Source organism: Syngnathoides biaculeatus, chromosome 2 (genome assembly GCF_019802595.1).
Source record: "Syngnathoides biaculeatus isolate LvHL_M chromosome 2, ASM1980259v1, whole genome shotgun sequence".
Classification (NCBI taxonomy): domain Eukaryota; kingdom Metazoa; phylum Chordata; class Actinopteri; order Syngnathiformes; family Syngnathidae; genus Syngnathoides; species Syngnathoides biaculeatus.
This window is the reverse complement of record NC_084641.1, coordinates 2,291,440-2,308,770: the sequence shown is the minus strand read 5'-3', so window position 1 is coordinate 2,308,770 and position 17,331 is coordinate 2,291,440. Positions and strand designations below refer to the sequence as shown.

General features: G+C 46.2%; 2 protein-coding genes across 7 annotated transcripts in view; one reads left to right on the top strand and one right to left on the bottom strand.

Moving 5' to 3' along the window:
• The first annotated feature begins 555 nt into the window (after nucleotides 1–555).
• Nucleotides 556–16,131, top strand: LOC133496764 (tetraspanin-2-like). Its single transcript, XM_061812721.1, has 8 exons — nucleotides 556–725; nucleotides 7,118–7,220; nucleotides 14,933–15,030; nucleotides 15,125–15,199; nucleotides 15,280–15,363; nucleotides 15,651–15,707; nucleotides 15,813–15,896; nucleotides 15,995–16,131. The coding sequence occupies exons 1-8, from the start codon at nucleotides 657–659 to the stop codon at nucleotides 16,058–16,060; spliced, it is 636 nt and encodes a 211-aa protein (XP_061668705.1). The 5' UTR covers nucleotides 556–656; the 3' UTR covers nucleotides 16,061–16,131.
• LOC133496738 (mitochondrial glutamate carrier 1-like) overlaps nucleotides 13,842–17,331 on the bottom strand; it is a 40,635-nt gene continuing 37,145 nt past the window's right edge. For 5 of the 6 annotated variants that reach the window (XM_061812653.1, XM_061812672.1, XM_061812663.1 and 2 more), the window contains one exon: nucleotides 15,909–16,290. The gene's annotated coding sequence lies outside the window, so the exon portion shown is untranslated. Of the gene's footprint in view, nucleotides 13,998–15,908; nucleotides 16,291–17,331 lie in introns of those variants that run through there. The other variant, XM_061812699.1, reaches the window with a different exon arrangement.

Below are 17,331 nucleotides of genomic sequence, written 5' to 3'. Positions count from 1 at the left end.
GTATTAATATGTGCATGACCATACGGGATGCAAGCAGGTCCCGAAAGGAGATTATCATATTAAAACACAAGACTCTGTAAGATGTTTTTCTTTTTATTGCCCCCAGTGACATTGGTGTTCAACGTCTTAAAGTAATTGCGGTTGTAAATATAACCTAGTCAAGCCTATTGGATAAATGAAAGAGCATTTTCTTTCAACTGCTTTGTGAACATTTGCCAAATCCACTTTGCAGTCTCCCCCAACACACACACACACACACACACACACAGACGAACTCCCACAAGAAGCCCTCCCTTCCTCCCTCTGCATTATACAAGGGGGCAGTCTGGAAATTACAGTTAACGTGTGTGTGTGTGTGTGTGTGTGTGTGTGTGTGTGTGTGTGTGTGTGTGTGTGTGTGTGTGTGTGTGTGTGTGTGTGTGAGAGAGAGAGAGAGAGAGAGAGAGAGAGAGAGAGAGAAGAGAGAGAGAGAGGAGAGAGAGAGAGAGAGAGAGAGAGAGAAAGCAAGACAGAGAGAGAGGGGGGCTACCATGACAGCGCTTGCTGATGCACAAGTGTTTTGACTCACGGGGACTATCCTTGTCATCTTGTACGGAAGCAACTCAATCAGCTTTCCCTCAGGACGTTTTGTGTGGATAAAAGCAGAGCCAGCTGACATGGGAAAAGTGGAAGGTGGGATGAAATGTGTGAAATATCTCCTGTTCCTGTTCAACTTCCTATTTTGGGTAAGTGCCAGTGGATGTTGCACTGGTGCCACTTGTGGGTGGATGCAGGTGCAGCAAGTGCTTTCTTGTGCTTTCGATTGTTGACATGCATGCTCTCTCTTTTTTGCACTCTCTTGGTGTGGTTTCATTCTGTGAGAGACAGCCAGAGCTTTCTGTTGGTATTTAACTCCTAAAATCAAATTTTCCATAGGGGAGGGGGAGATACCATTCATTCAGGGATGTTTTTTTCTTTCCCCCAAAGGAAAATCTGAATGGGGAGTGGTTGTGGGTCACGTAGGAAATTCAAGTCAGCAGTTGGCACCACATTACGTCACTGACACATTTTTAACACAAATCACTTGCGGTTTCGGAATGAGACTTACGATGAGTCAGGTGGTCATGAAAGGTGTGTGTGTGTGTGTTGTGTGTGTGTGTGTGTGTGTGTGTGTGTGTGTGTGTGTGTGTGTGGTGTGTGTGTTGGCGGGTATTAAGGAAGACGCACTCACAACCACACACCTTCCTTATTTGAAAAATGTTGCCAGAGTGGAACTTTTCTTTGTGTATGTGAGAAAGAGATTTTCCAGCTAGCGTCTGTGTTTAGTCTCAGTGTGAATGGATCCATTGTGACAGCAGGACAATAGCATCACTTCAGCCTTCTGCTCCTGCCTGGATAAGCAGCAGAGGTCTGCTTGGCTTCCAAATGCAGCAACAGTCCCCCCCGTCTGGGTTTCTCTATGACCACGTATAGAATCATTCATCTTGGACCCCGGTGGGTGTGGCTGATGCACAGAGAAAGGTGCACAAATGATGGCAGCCAAAAGAAGAATTTATTTAGAGAGACAAGAGGGCGAGGGCACATGGAGTGAAAAGCGTCATAGTGAGATCACCAGGGATGTTCGTGTTCATGTACCCGCTCACCCAGCAAAAAGAAGGTCAGCATGCATGAACTTGACCCAGTTCAAGGCAGAAAATCGGGCTGAGGATCAAAGAATGTCATACGGGTGCATGTGTTGATGTCACAGTTATTATATTTGGTTGTGCTTTGTCCACTTATTAGCAACGATTCGTCTCATCCCATGATTGTCGCAATTCAATGCCTGCAGAGCGCCTACATCCTCCTATCTTTATTTTCTCTATCCTGTATGTTTCAGTAAAAGGCTCACAATGATATATCTTGCTGGTACCCGGTCTGCATAGCTCAACTAGTGACTTTAGCCAGATATATAAATAGTGGAAGACTATACAAAAATGCACTGTGGAGTTATTCTATCATCATAATAATACAATTTCATTTCAACTTTTAATTCCCATAGCAATGCTTAAAATCCTTGTAGAGTGAAAATAAATGCACTTTCTAAATTTGGCATGCTTCGAAGAAGCATTGTTAGCAACCTTGCAAAATTTGGATGATGAAATAAATCACCAAGTATACAAAAATGAGGCATCAAAATCAAATCAAGGCATTCTCTTTGCTCTCAAACACTGTGGGCGTGCGATGAAAAGATGACCAGCTAACTGTCAAGGAATGCTGTTTTGTCTCGCATCTTTCTTATGCCTACTCCTAAGTAAATGTTTGAGCCAGGAAAATATGATGTATCTACTTAAACCATGGCTTTAAAAAAGCCCACCGGGTTGTCGCAGGGGGACAACGAGTCACTCTAACACGGGCATGACAGCAGGCTATCCAGAAAGAAGGTGTACTCTTAGGCTGGCGGTATACTGGAGCTAGCTAACTCCACATTACCATTGTACTGGACAACAAATGCACTTAAGTTCTTATTTCATAGGGGAAAGCGACTAAAATTCACTGGGCCCTGTTATTGGCACACCCCGAAAATTTAGAAAATGGTGAGAATATATTACCACATAGTTATCAGTCTTATCGTGTTATCTGCAGCTATCTTCAAACATGTTTCATAAATTTATAAACAAACTCAGTTCAGATTCTTTAAGGGTTAGGCGTTGGGATTAGGTGAGGTTAGGTGAAATTTAACCCTTAACCCTTTCAATCACTTGCCCAAGAAGCCAAGTTTCATATCCAGCGTACGTCCAATATGAAACAAATTGAGATGGTTTCAGTTCGAGTCCCATCCCAACACGTACACAAAAACCTGTAAGGCCTTAGGCGTTAGGTTAGTGGTCAGAGTTTGCCTAACTGAGCCAACTCAATCCCTAACCCTGCATGTTTTTTTTTTTTTTTTTTTTTGCTTATTTTGGATTCTTTGCCTTTTATCACCATTTTAGGGGAGGGGGGGTAAAATGCACAGAACCTCCCAGCTTCTTGCATGTTCTCGCATACAATGGGCTTCACGCCACCCATAATTTCACTTTATACTTTCCTTCTGCTCATTCAGTTTAACATGCCCTTATGCCAAGCATTCATTCAAAAAGACAAGACTCTCAAAACCTTCTCTGTTTTCATTCATCCATCTTCTAAAGTGAAGGATTAGCTTGAATTTAGAGTCAAGCCTGTTTTATGAAGAAAAAAAAGATTCCACACTGACTGACCCTGAGTGAGATCAGATCCATGTGTCCGTTCCCAATGCGCTTATGGAATTTCCCCTCACGAAAACACCATTTAATTTCACTGTCTTAAAAGTTGCCCTTACACCATCAAAGAACTATTGAAGCTTTGACAGCATTGAAGCTTTCCATCACTTTCCAGAATCTGCTGTTTCTTTTGGCTTGTCCCTTTCGGGGTCACCACAGCGTGTCATCTCAGGTGAACGCACTTATATGTTTGGCTCAATTTTTACGCCGGATGCCCTTCCTGACGCAACCCTTCTCAGGGAGTGGAGGCCCCAGTGGGATATGAACCCACAACCCCTGGTTTACCAAACCAGTGCTCTACCCACTGAGCTATGGAGCCACCCATCACTTTCCAGAATGGGCTAGAGAAACAATTTATGTGAGCAAGTATGCATTATCGTTACGCATATATTTACAGGTCATATCTGTAGCGTGTGTCCCTAGGCCTAGTGGACAAGTTGATAGTGTATACCCTCCCATCCTCATTTCATTCTCTCCTTTATAGTGATTGTCAGTTTCCCTCCTTTTGTGCGCCAAACCCTATAGATGCAGGGAGACAGTGGGTCTTTGTCCTCCGGGGGAGATTGCGTAGGAGGGTGTGGAGGAAAGTCGAGGGGGCGGGTGGAGAGATTTGAGATGAGAGGTGTGGGAGGGGAAGGGTGTGTCTGGTTTCAGGAAGGGAAACAATTCAAGACAAAGTGTGTGGAGGGTAGAGCAGGGGGTCTGTTAGTAGTGAGGGGTTGCTGGGACTTTTTGGTGCCCTAAAATGCTATTTGTTACGACATTAGTTGTTCCCTAGAGGACGAATTTCAAATTTCACATTGACTCAGAAGTTTGTAGGATGTTCACAGAGAGGCTGTAAGAACATCCAATCCATGTATGTAGGATTGGATGGAATTATAATTTATTTGAACTCTAATGCAGGCAATAATCCAATAAAATTAGAAAAGTTGTGGTGTAAAAATATAATAATAGAGAAAAGAATGAACGGATTTCAGCTTTGTCATTCATGTCCCTTAAATGAAGACAAAACCTTTTTGCATCATTAGCTGGGTGAACATCTTATCTTGAAGATCTCTGGTGAACTGTTAGACTGTTTATATGCTACCTGATCTATTATGATCTGGCATTTGTAGGAAAAGCTATTTAACAGTTATGTGATGTCCACGTTTGATGTAAACATCAGGCATTGTATTTATTGATTCTTTGAAATCACTCATCTGTGATTGTTTTTATACTTTTATTAAAGCAGCAGGGCAGCATGGTGGACCAGCTGGTAAAGCATTGGCCTCACAGTTCTGAGGTCCCCGGTTCAATCCTGGACCCGCCTGTGTGGAGTTTGCATGTTCTCCTCGTGCCTGCGTGGGTTTCCTCCGGGCACTCCGGTTTCCTCCCACATTCCAAAAACATGTAACATTAATTGGACACTCTTCATTGCCCCGAGGTGTGATTGTGAGTGTGGCTGTTTGTCTCGATAAGCCCTGCAATTGACTGGCAACGAGTTCAGGGTGTACCCCGCCTCCTGCCCGTTGACAGCTGGGATAGGCTCCAGCACTCCCCTCGACCCTCGTGAGGATAACCGACAAAGAAAATGGATGGATGGATAAAGCAGCAGCTTGAAAAAAACAAGTTACAATAACGGATTCCTTTATAAACACACAAGATTCACAAAAACATTGGCTTCCACTCACGATAATAAACATTACAACGCTTCTCCAGTAGTGAGTACTTTTACTCTGACCCACAGCGACACATAAAGTACTGTAACTCACATTCTCCAGCCAAGTAAATAACATTGAGTACAGCACTTCTCAAAGTGTAGTATGCAGGCTCCCGCTTGTGGTACATGAATGAATAACTGCCCAAGTACAGTTCAGTTGTGTTTAACGTTGGAGTTTGGAAACTTTTGCATTTCATCTTGAAGAATGCTTAATTTTTCAACTTTTATTTCGGTAAATTGGATTTTTTGAATTTTAACTCTATCATCACTAGAGTATAGCTTTGGTTCCTAAATTTCTCAAGTTTTTGCTTAGATCAATTTACCATTGTGCCTGTGAAATTACATATTTTCCCCATTTTATTTGTTTCACATTAATCACAAGTATTTTTCATGTAAAATAACAATTGCTTTGTTGTTTCATTTGGATGTTTTTCTCATCATAATATTAGTATGTAGAATATTTTTTGTGATAATACTATTCCATTTTTACTTTGAAATCCTGTTTTTGTTACAATATTTCACCTTAATTCCTGAAATATTTGGGGTGTTGTCTTGTAATTTTCACATAATAATCTCTAACTAGTTGTTAGTTCTTCTCTGACAAAAACGACTGACTGACGAAGCAAATGTAAAAATAAAGCAGTATACCTGTGTTGGCAGTAGACATTTTCGTATGAACACTATAAAAGGGAAGGTAGTAGAACCAGAACCCGGCATCAAGGCTACAGATGGAGAACAGCTTGTCAAGGCCAAACCCGGACACAAAAACTATCACACGACCGATTGAGAGAAATTCTGAGATTTAGGACACAGACGGGCCACGTGACAACCGCTGCATAATACTCCTCATCGTGTTTCCCTGTGCACATGAACATGTTTTGAGCGTGTGTGCAGTGGATTATCCTCAGAGGACACGAGGCGGTGGAAGCTTTTTGTGCCGACGTGAAACAGACTTGATGCCCTCCACATAGCCTCCAATCTCACAGGAGGGCTTTGACCTTAGGCTTGCCCTATCACGCTTTGCGCTGTGTGGAGAACGCTTTTGTTCAACATATTCGGAACGAAGCAAAATGTGAGCACCATGAAACAAACAGGAGGGCCTGGTGAGGCTCGAGATGCCAATTGTAAAGCCAGAGGTGGTTTGAGTTTTTTTAAACACTCCTTTAATGGAATTTGTTGGTCCAGACAGAACCTCAAACATCTCACAAATACTTAATCCTGCTGTGAAGACATTATTTAATTTTGCCCACACTGACAATTACACTTGTGTATACTACGGCTTCAAGGGCAAAGGGTGGAGGGCCTCGCCTGGAAACTTCCTCTCGTCATTTGCTTTATTTTGGTGGAAAACCAAAATTAGGCAGTGCAAAAACAAACAAGTCATCTGTTAAGCATAAAAACATGCACTTATAGCAGCTTTCTTTCCATTGTAAGATTGTTGCTGAGACAAAGCTCTCATTCTCTAATAGAAATTCTTCATGCAAATAATTTCCAAATTAGGTGGAGATCGATAATTGGCAGCGGCATGGTGGTGTGACTGGTGACCCCGTTCGCCTCACATTCTGAAGACTGGGATTCAAATCCCGGTCCCGCCTCTGTGGAGTTTGCATGTTTTCCCGTGCCTGCCTGGGTTATTCTCCGGGCACTCCGATTTCCTCCCACTTCCCAAAACATGCAACATTAATTGGACACTCTAAATTGTGCCAAGGTGTGATTGTGAGTATGACTGTTGTCTGTCTCCATGTGCCCTGTGATTAATTGGCAACCAGTTCAGTCCCTGCCTCCTGTCCGTTGACAGCTGAGATAGGCTCTCCCACCACCCTTGTGAGGATAAGCGGCTCAGATAACAGCTGGATTGATAACTGGCTATAAACTACAGACGGTAGCTATTCAAATTGTCAAAGAATTCCTGTATATTACGCGTACTAAGAGGGAAATGTTTCCACTCCATCCATTTTCCATACAGCTTACTCTCCCTTTTGCATTTGTTTCTCTACACATTTTGTCAGAAAATTTTCTGTTAATAAACATTGATTAGAAGAATCCATACCATTTAGTCTTTCAGCTATTGTTTTGCTTCTCTTGAGTACATTTTTGATTTTGTTATTTTCAGTCTGAATTACATTGGATATGATTCTAATATTTCTGCTACATCCTCCCACAGTTGATGGGATCCTTTGTTCTGGCAGTGGGACTGTGGTTACGTTTTGACCCGGAAACCGTGTCCCTGCTCAACGGTGATAAGGCTCCAGACACATACTTCATTGGTAGGTACCAAAACACGTCGTACGTTATATTTGTAAAGCGTCAGTGGTTGAAGCGAACGCCAAACCAACCAATTACAGAGGCTGCGCTTAAAAGTCTTTTATCTCAACTCAATGTCCCACATTGAAAGAATGGAAATTGCATTCATCCATTTAATCTAAATATCGCTCTCTATAATATTGCACTTTAAAAAATATATATATACAAGAATTACAAATTAAACCTAAAGGACTAAAATGGTTTCCCACATTTTTCCTTAATTCACTGGACATCGTGATGCTCCTTCTGCTGTGTGTCCCTTGGCCACCTGGGTGCAGTATAATACATAAAGAGACACACGCCAGGACGTGTTTTACAAATGACTCAATAAGCTTCTGTCATATTTGTCATTTTTTTTCACAAAGGATAAAGAATAAATGCCCGTGGGTGTCATTATATTGTTTATCGACATGTTACTCCTCCTTTGTTTTTAAATATCCCTGGCTTAAAGTGTCCTAACACACCACACACACATAGAGACACAATTGATTAGCCCGTCAATGGCGTTTTTATTTGCTATTGACCATGTGTTGCTGTCTTGTTGACATTTTCCCCAACTTGGTCACAAATTGAGCCATGGTGCTCTCTTCTGATTCTACGTCTTGGCTTCAAATGATGCCATCAATGTGTTTCCGTGCTACTCCCTGCTAAATAAGCACTGGGCCTGACATCACGAGGGATATTTTCACCACCGTCTTGTGGTCAAGGACTCAGTGGCCACACACAAAAAGCCACATTTGCACACATTTTGGCTACAATGGAAAGACATTTGGGTTTGGGGATTTTCCCTACAGTTCACCACACTCGGTACCATAGATGGAGAATTGTTATGTAGATTGTTTTTTTTCCCCCCATCATGATACAACAGCATGCTTCAGAAATAACCAGACATGAGCACAGAGGTTAACTTTGTTTAGTAATGGAGGGTTTTATCATGTAAAGAGAATAATCACGGCAATGAGTCAAAGCAAAGCCACGGTGACAAATAAACGACATGACGTGCTGTGAAGTGAAGCATTTTGAAATAACCTTCTTGTAGTCATGCAATAGAATCATCAGCGTCATATTAGATTTTTCAGCCATTCATCATCCCCTGTTGCCTGGATTGAAGCATCTGAGGTCAACTCATCCCGACAAGCGTAATCTGAATCACTGCAACGTTTGAGTGTTTTTGCATTCAGCAAACGAGTGTCTGGTCATCAGAGCAAGAGTCTTTTAGAACTGCAAACCACAGCGTGAGTCGTTCAAGCAGATGTGGCAAGTCCAAACAGAGCGAAAGAAGAGAGATGTTTAGCTGCTGAACAGAGGACAAGCCAGCTACAGCCGCAGGACTGACATTGGCATTTACTGTATTTGAAAAGATCACAAACTGTATGAACATGGACAGCACAGAAGCCCAGAGATCCCAAACCATTCCAAACCACCGCCAAGACTTAAACATTAGCCCATTGCAAAATCCTGCCACAAATGAATTTTCTCTGGAAACACTGCACGCCAATCTGTCAAATTACAACCTGGTCTGATTATGTCACGATGCGGGGCTCAAGGGTGGACCCAAATGCACGACTCCAGAGACAGCAGACAGTACAGAGGAAACCTTTATTCGGTCCGAGGTCTGAGATCAGGTAGACAGTCCAAACAATTCGTAGTACCAGTACGAATGGGCTTACGAGGGTGGTCAATGAACAGGCGTGGGTCGGTGCACGGAGGTCAGAAGTCGAGAAAGCAGGAGTGCGGGAACGAGGCATGAAGAGCAACGATCTAGCAGAGTAATAGTCGTCCCCCGGGTCCTATATGTACTGGGTCTAATCAAAGGTCATGAGGCGCAGGTGTGCACCTTCAGATTAGCTGGCCACGCCCACCCCAGGCTGGAATCCAGGAGCATGACAGAACCCCCCCCTCAACGGCCGGCTCTGGACGGCCCAGGAGCATCAGGGTGAGCCGCGTGAAAGTCCCTGATGAGGGAGCGGTCCACGACGAAGCGGGAGGGGATCCAAGAGCGCTCCTCCGGGCCATATCCCTCCCAGTCCACCAGGTACTGGACCCCCCTTCCTCTGCGACGGGAAGACAGCAACCGGCGCACAGTATACACCAACCCACCGTCGACCATGCGGGGGGGCTTTGAGCGGAGGAGCCAGCGACGACGTGTGATTCGGGCGAAGTCTGCTGACGTGGAACGTAGGGTGCACCCTCATCGACCTGGGCAGTTGCAACGAGACGGCGACCGGGTTAATAACTTTGGAAACCGGGAACGGGCCAACGAACCTGGGAGCAAGTTTGCGGGATTCCGACCGCAGCGGGAGATCTTTGGTGGAGAGCCACACTCGCTGTCCCACTCTGAGCTCTGGTGCGGCCCTTCTCTTGCGGTCTGCTGCGGCCTTGTAGGCGCTGCTCATGCGCAGCAGTGTCCTCCGAGCTGCTTCCCAGGTCCGTTTGCAGCGTCGCACCACGGCCAGGGCTGACGGAACTGCGGAGTCTGTGACCAGTGGAGGAAACAGGGACGGAGGGTAGCCATGCACGACATGGAGTGGAGCCATACCTGTTGAAGCGGAGGGTAGAGAATTGTGGGCATACTCCACCCACTTGATGTGCTGGCTCCACGTGCTCTGGTCCCTGGATGCCAGACATCGAAGACCGGTCTCTAATTCCTGGTTAATCCTCTCAGTCTGGCCGTTAGACTCTGGGTGATGACCCGATGTCCGACTTGCTGAAGCGCCGATGCGGTTGCAGAACTCCTTCCAGAAACGGGCGCTGAATTGCGGACCCCTGTCCGAAACGATGTCCTGGGGTAGGCCGTGGTAACGGACGACCTCGTCTAATACCAACTGGGCTGTCTGCTTGGCCGACGGGATCTTCGGAAGCGGCACGAAGTGGACCATCTTGGAAAAACGGTCCACTTCGGACAGCACCACTGTGTTCCCTTGAGAAGGCGGCAGGCCGGTGACGAAGTCCCGCGCGATGTGTGACCAAGGACGAAAGGGGATGGACAGGGGTTCCAACTCACCAACAGGCCGTAGGCGGGAAGTCTTATTGGCAGCACACACCGGGCAGGCGTTGACGAACTCCCTTACGTCCTTGCTGAGGTTAGGCCACCAGAACCTTTGTTCGACCACTGAACGTGTCTTCGCCATACCCGGGTGGCAGACCGTCTTGTTGGTATGGGCCCAGTTGATGACGTCTCCCCGCAGAGATGGGATGACGAACAGACGGCCTGACGGACAATCCGCGGGTGACTGTGTCTCTCCCAGGGCCTCCTTCACCCGGGACTCGATCGCCCAGGTGAAACCGGCCACGAAGCACCCCGCTGGCAGGATAGTAGGATAGCTAGAATGCATCCGGCTTGCCGTTTTTGGAGCCTGGGCGGAAAAACACCTTAAAGTGGAAGCGGGTGAAAAATAGGGCCCACCTGGCCTGACGGGCGTTCAACCTCTTCGCAGACTTCAGGTATTCAAGGTTCTTATGGTCCGTGAAGACAACGAACGGTACTTGCGAGCCCTCCAGCCAGTGCCGCCACTCCTCCAACGCGCTCTTGACCGCCAGCAGTTCCCTATCTCCCACGTCGTAGTTCCTCTCTGCCGGGGTCAACTTTCTAGACAGGAACGCGCACGGGTGGATCCTTCCATCCCTGGGACTCCTCTGCGACAAGACTGCTCCGATTCCTGAATTCGATGCATCCACCTCCACCACAAACTGGTTATCTAGGTCCGGAATAATGAGAACGGGCGCAGTAGTGAAACTTGCCTTGAGCCTGCTGAAGGCCTCCTGGCAGGTCCCGGACCAGTCGAAGAGGGTATGTGGCGAGGTGAGCGAATGCAGAGGAGCGGCCACGGAACTGAAGTTCCTTATGAATTTCCTATAGAAATTGGCAAATCCCAGAAACCTCTGTACGTCCCTCCTGTTGGTGGGGGTAGGCCACCGCAGCACCGCGTCGACCTTCCCGGGATCCATCCGTATCTCTCCCTCAGCCAGGACGAAGCCCAGGAAGGACACGGATGCCCGATGGAACTCACACTTATCCATATTCACGTATAATTGGTGCTGCTGCAGACGCCGGAGCACCTCTCTGACTTGTTGAATGTGAGAGGTTAGGTCTGCTGAAAAGATGAGAATGTCATCCAGTTCTGAAAGACGGCCGGAGCGTTTGTCAGTCCGAAGGGCATCACAAGATACTCATAGTGCCCTGTGGGGGTGTTGAACGCCGTCTTCCACTCATCCCCTTCCCGAATCCGCATCAGATGGTAAGCGCTGCGCAAGTCGAGCTTGGTGAAGATCCGGGCTCCCTGGAGGAGTTCGAATGCTGTAGAGATAAGCGGCAAAGGGTACCTGTTCTTGACTGTGATGTCGTTCAGGCCTCGGTAGTCGATGCAGGGTCGCAGCGTGGAGTCCTTCTTCTTGACAAAAAAAAACCCCGCACCGGCTGGTGAGGATGAGGGGCGAATGAGTCCGGCTGCCAGCGAGTCCTCGATGTAGTCCCTCATGGCTTGATGCTCTGGTCCTGTTAAAGAGAACAGTTTCCCTCTGGGAGGAGAGGTGCCTGGCAGGAGTTCAATCGCGCAGTCGTATGACCGATGTGGCGGCAGAGACTTTGCTTTAGATTCAGAGAAGACCTCCCGTAGGTCATGGTAGCAGGAGGGCACTGCGGTCAGGTCCAGGGCGGTACTAGGTTCTGTTAGCCGAACCGGCGCAACTTGAATACCCCTGTCTCTCCGGACAGTGACACAGCGACTGAGACAGTCCTCTCCCCAAGTCTTGATCTGACCCGTGGTCCAATCTATGTGCGGATTATGTTCTTTGAGCCACGGGCTGCCCAAGATGATGTCGCTACTACGTGCGTCGAAGACATGAAAGCTAATACGCTCTGAGTGAGCGTCCGGAAAGCTCATACGTAGCGTCTGAGTGCGATGTGTAACCCGACAAAGGAACTTGCCGTTGGCGGCATAGGCGTGACGAAACCGTTGCGTGGGAAAGGTTGCTGCCCCCAGCTCCTCGACCACGCGGGGATTTATCAGGTTAGCTTCCGACCCAGAATCTATGAAAGCCGTCACAGTGCATGAACGGGAGTCCGTTCCCAAGGTGAGGTGAAGAAGGGACCTCCCTGACCCCGCCGCGGTGTACCGCACACTCACCGGAGCAGAGATCCTGATGTCAGAGTGCCCTGGTCGAGTCGGGCAACGGGCGATCAAGTGTCCCAAACGCCCGCAGTAAAAACAGCGTCCCTCTCGTCGCCGACGTAAGCGCTCCTCCGCTGAGCCGCCAAGGCCCTCCACTTGCATGGACTCCGATGAAGCTGACAACACGGGTGGCCGGGAAGCGGAAGCAACCGGACTGCGACTCTCCCTCTCCTCCTCCCTCAGACCCTCCATCTGTCTCTGCACGGTGAGGTGCTGGTCCACCATGAGGGCCAATGCGATGAGGGAGTTAAGCGAAGGCGGAAGATCCATGGCCACGAGGTGACCACGAATCTGTGGGGACAGTCCCTCGTAAAACGCGTCATGGAGGGCTTACTCATTCCAGCGGCTCTCAGCAGCCCGAATCCGGAACTCAATGGCGGAGTCGGACACGCGTCCCTGGCGAATTGTCATGAGCGAGGACGCCGCCTGGCGTTCCGGAGCCGCATACTGGAACACCTGGGTGAGCGCGCAGACGAAGCTCGCCCATGAGCGGCAGGTCTCCGAGTTACGGCTCCACTCGGCGGCGGCCCATGCCTCCGCCCTCCCTGTCATGTGGGAAATGACGAAGGCGATCCGGGAGCGGTCCGTGGGAAAAGCGGACGCTTGCAGCTCAAAGTGGAGATCGCCCTGCGCCAGGAAGGGCTTGACGTTACCGGAGTCGCCGGAGAACCGCTCTGGTCGAGAGAGCGGAGTGATGGTGGCACGGAAAGGCACAGGAGCGGCCGCGCTAGCTTGGGAGGCTAGCCACGGTTCCAGCTGGGTGCAGAGCTCCTGGATCTGGTGAGTCATACCCTGGAAAGCAGCCTCTTGCTCACCCAGGCGTTTGCCCTGCACTTGCAGCGCACGGCGAATGGCTTCAGAGTCGGCTGGGTCCATGTTCTGGCTAGATCGTTCTGTCACGATGCGGGGCTCAAGGGTGGACCCAAATGCACGACTCCAGAGACAGCAGACAGTACAGAGGAAACCTTTATTCGGTCCGAGGTCTGAGATCAGGTAGACAGTCCAAACAATTCGTAGTACCAGTACGAATGGGCTTACGAGGGTGGTCAATGAACAGGCGTGGGTCGGTGCACGGAGGTCAGAAGTCGAGAAAGCAGGAGTGCGGGAACGAGGCATGAAGAGCAACGATCTAGCAGAGTAATAGTCGTCCCCCGGGTCCTATATGTACTGGGTCTAATCAAAGGTCATGAGGCGCAGGTGTGCACCTTCAGATTACCTGGCCACGCCCAGCCCTGGCTGGAATCCAGGAGCATGACAGATTATATATGACGGAGATATAAAAAACCTCTGAACATATTAAATAAATCCATGTTTTATTTTTCTTAACCTGACCCTATGGGCACATATGAAAGGTAATCATATTTGCATGCTTTTATGCAGCCCTTTATAAAACATGGAGATGCGTGTGTAAATGTTACAATATTTGATGACAACACGGATGACTGGAAACATTTTTGGAAGACTTCTGCCGGCTCCCGGGTGCGCATGCAGTCCCCACCCGAAGAGAAATATGGGACGATGAAACCTGAAGGAGGCTTGGCGCGAGTGATGTTTCTCTTCGGCGTATTTCTGGAAAAATTACATTTTTCTACCTTAATTGGAAATTTGTTTTTTCCGGATCCTCCCATAAGAAGCTGAGTGATCAGCAGTCTCTTGTGGTTGTTGCCATGGTTGCAAAATCACACAAAACTATCTAAAGATGAACAACATATCAAGATCATTTATGGTGTCTCTGTGTAGTTCTTTCGTTGCCACTTGAGCCCACGCCACCTGGGGGCCACTGGTGGTGGGGTATCTTAGCAACCCACCGGTTGCACGAGAGAAGATGGCTTGCAGCAAACTCATGATGCACTTGTCCTCGCCGGAAACTTGCCTGGGAGATGGGGGTTGTATTTCTCCCACTCGGATATTCCTCAAATTTGAGTCTTTGTGAGGCTTTACATGCTATTACACTGTTTTTACACAATTTGGAACAATTTGGATCAGCTGGAATGCGTTGGATAGGCTCCAGCACTGCCCGCGACCCTTGTGAGGATAAGCGGAGAAGAAAATGGATGGATGGATGGATGGATGGATGGATGGATGGATGGATGGATGGATGGATGGATGAACCTTTGCCTACTGTACATGACATTGCCATCTGAAATGATAAAGGCACTGGGAACATTGTCGTGACAGTTCAATCAGCAGTTTTATGTTTATGCTGCCCCCTGCTGGACAACAGACAGACACACACACACACACACACACACACACACACACACACATAAACACAAATGGGCTGGACTAACAAAAGAATTTGTTTCCCATAAGAATATGCTGGCCACTTCTGGTCTTTTCAGATTTGTCATTAGAAATTCCTCACAAAATTTGACAATAATTTAAATTGTAAAAACAACATCAAGTCAGAATATAGTTGTGGGTATCAAATCTTCAAGGATAATGGGGCATTTAATCGAAATGAACTCATCCAGAAATTAAGTTGGTTTTCCCTGTTCTCGCAGGCGTGTACATCCTGATAGGAGCTGGCAGTCTGGTGATGCTGGTGGGTTTCTTTGGCTGCTGTGGAGCCGTTCGAGAATCTCAATGTCTGCTGGCTTCGGTGAGTCCAAATGTAGACATCGGAGCTTCAATCAATTGATACCAAGATTTCCTCATTATTCTATTGTCTGTGTGTATCTTTGAATCTCGTGCAGTTTTTTGCATGTCTGTTGATCATCTTTGGAGCTGAGGTGGCAGCAGGCGTGTTTGGATTTTTGAACAAAGACAAGGTACAATCATCATCTCCAAGCCCGGCTCGCTTATTATCTGCATGTGCCAAAAGATCACTTGTTTACGATTTGTTTTACAGATAATCGAAGACGTTCAAAACTTCTATGCCACAACCTACAATGAAAATAATAACAGCACGTTGGTCATCTCATACCAGAAAGTAGTAAGTTGGAAATATTCATACAGAGAATTTACAGTCCTTTTTAAATCAATGACATCAATTAGTCTTAGGAAGAGGCCCTATTTGTCAAAAAATAACAAATAATAAATCAATGAAGAAGTAATGATAATAATAATAATAGGGGCAACTATTATTTACCTTTGAATGACATTTTCGGCTTTTATTTGAATAAAGACTGACAAATTATGTCAGCATCATAAAAACAAGAATTTTGCTGTCATGTCTCTCCACCTTTGGTATGTTATAAAACGTTTTGTAAACACTTTCAGCTGAACTGTTGTGGAACGTTAGCGAACAACTGTTCGGGTCAAGAACCAGGTACAAAGGTAAGTTTCTGCTCTTTAAAAAGAAAAAAAAATTGTACCATGCCATATTTGTATTTGACATCCACATGACAGGAAGACATTTTATTTCTTTTCTACATCATCCAGGACTGTGAGACGGGTGTAAAGGATTTCTTCAACAGTAAACTTTTCATCATTGGCTACGTTGGCATCGGCATCGCTGGCGTCATGGTGTGTTAGCCTTCGAGTACCGTTACCAAAAGTCGTGCTCCCAATTGATTTGACTACTTTTTTTTTTTTTTTTTAAACGCTGCATTTTCCTCTTCCAGATCATCGGAATGATCTTCAGTATGGTGCTCTGCTGTGCTGTGCGTAACAGCAGGGAGGTCATCTGACCAACTCAGAGAGACCAAAGACAAACATTTGGTCCCACGTCCGTCATCTGCCGAGCGATCCGGAAAGCGGCACAAGATCCCGGCTGTTGTCCAAGGATCTCCTTTTATAAGCTTGTGCGCTCTTTTATTTCACAACTTCTTTCCATGCCGATGGGACTTGGCAATTTCTTTTGCAGGCAATTTTACTGTACATTGCCCCTTCTTATCTTTCTTCTTGTCTTCCCTTGTCGCTGTTTGGCAAAGCACAAACACAAATTTAAACCCACGTAGTTTTGAACTTATGTCCAAAGTTTTTCATACAACCTTGAAATCGACTTGACACGCTTTTCTTAACTTGAGGAAACGTTGCAATAGGTTAACATGCTTATCTTCATTGACTCTGACATGAGTCCACAGCCAGCAAATCCAACATGGTTTGTCCAACATGATGACTCAAAACCAGAAGTTGTCAATCTCATTTTTATTACGAGGCACATTGTTGTGAGGTTTTATCTTAGAAGGCCAGCATGAATGTGGAAAATCTAAATACTATAAAACAAATCTATCTTCACTTTATCATACTATGGAACCTCGGGTTTCATATGTATTCAGTTGTTGACATCTATTCTCCACAAAATATCCCAGTTTTCATACATTGACTTGTTTTATATTGAAAATGGTCCAAACGTATTCACCTGTCCAGGTCAGTATTTTTTTATTTTTTTAAAAAACATCTGCCATTATTAAAAGTGAAGACAATTGGGAATTTTGGTCCAGAAGAACAAAATGAAGATGCACATGATTTACTTTTTCAACAGATTTACTTGCGTGGGTTACATGAAAGGATATGGTAGGACACATCTGGCCCCCTGGTCTGAGTTTGACGCCAGTGATCTCAACTAAAGAAAATAAGGACCTTCTCAATACAAAATAAATGTTTATTTCTTATCCAATATTTGACAGTAATTTTAGCCATTTTTATTATGCAGAAGAGCAAGATGTTATCATTTTTTTTTCATTTTCCCCTATTTGATTTTTCAACTATATTTATCTGTAAAATTTTCTCCTTTTTTTTTAAAGATAGAAATGACACCAAAATTTGTCTCCAGTACAATCAACCTTTAGAACCTTATGAATGACTTAAAACTCATTTGGTTGGAGAATTAACCCAATGCCACGAATGTTTAATTTTAGTCACCGTCGCAATCTCTGTGAATCTGGACCATCGTATTTGATCAAAAGCACCAGGGCTGAGAAATCCACTCATCAAGACCAGCAACAAATTTGCCAAT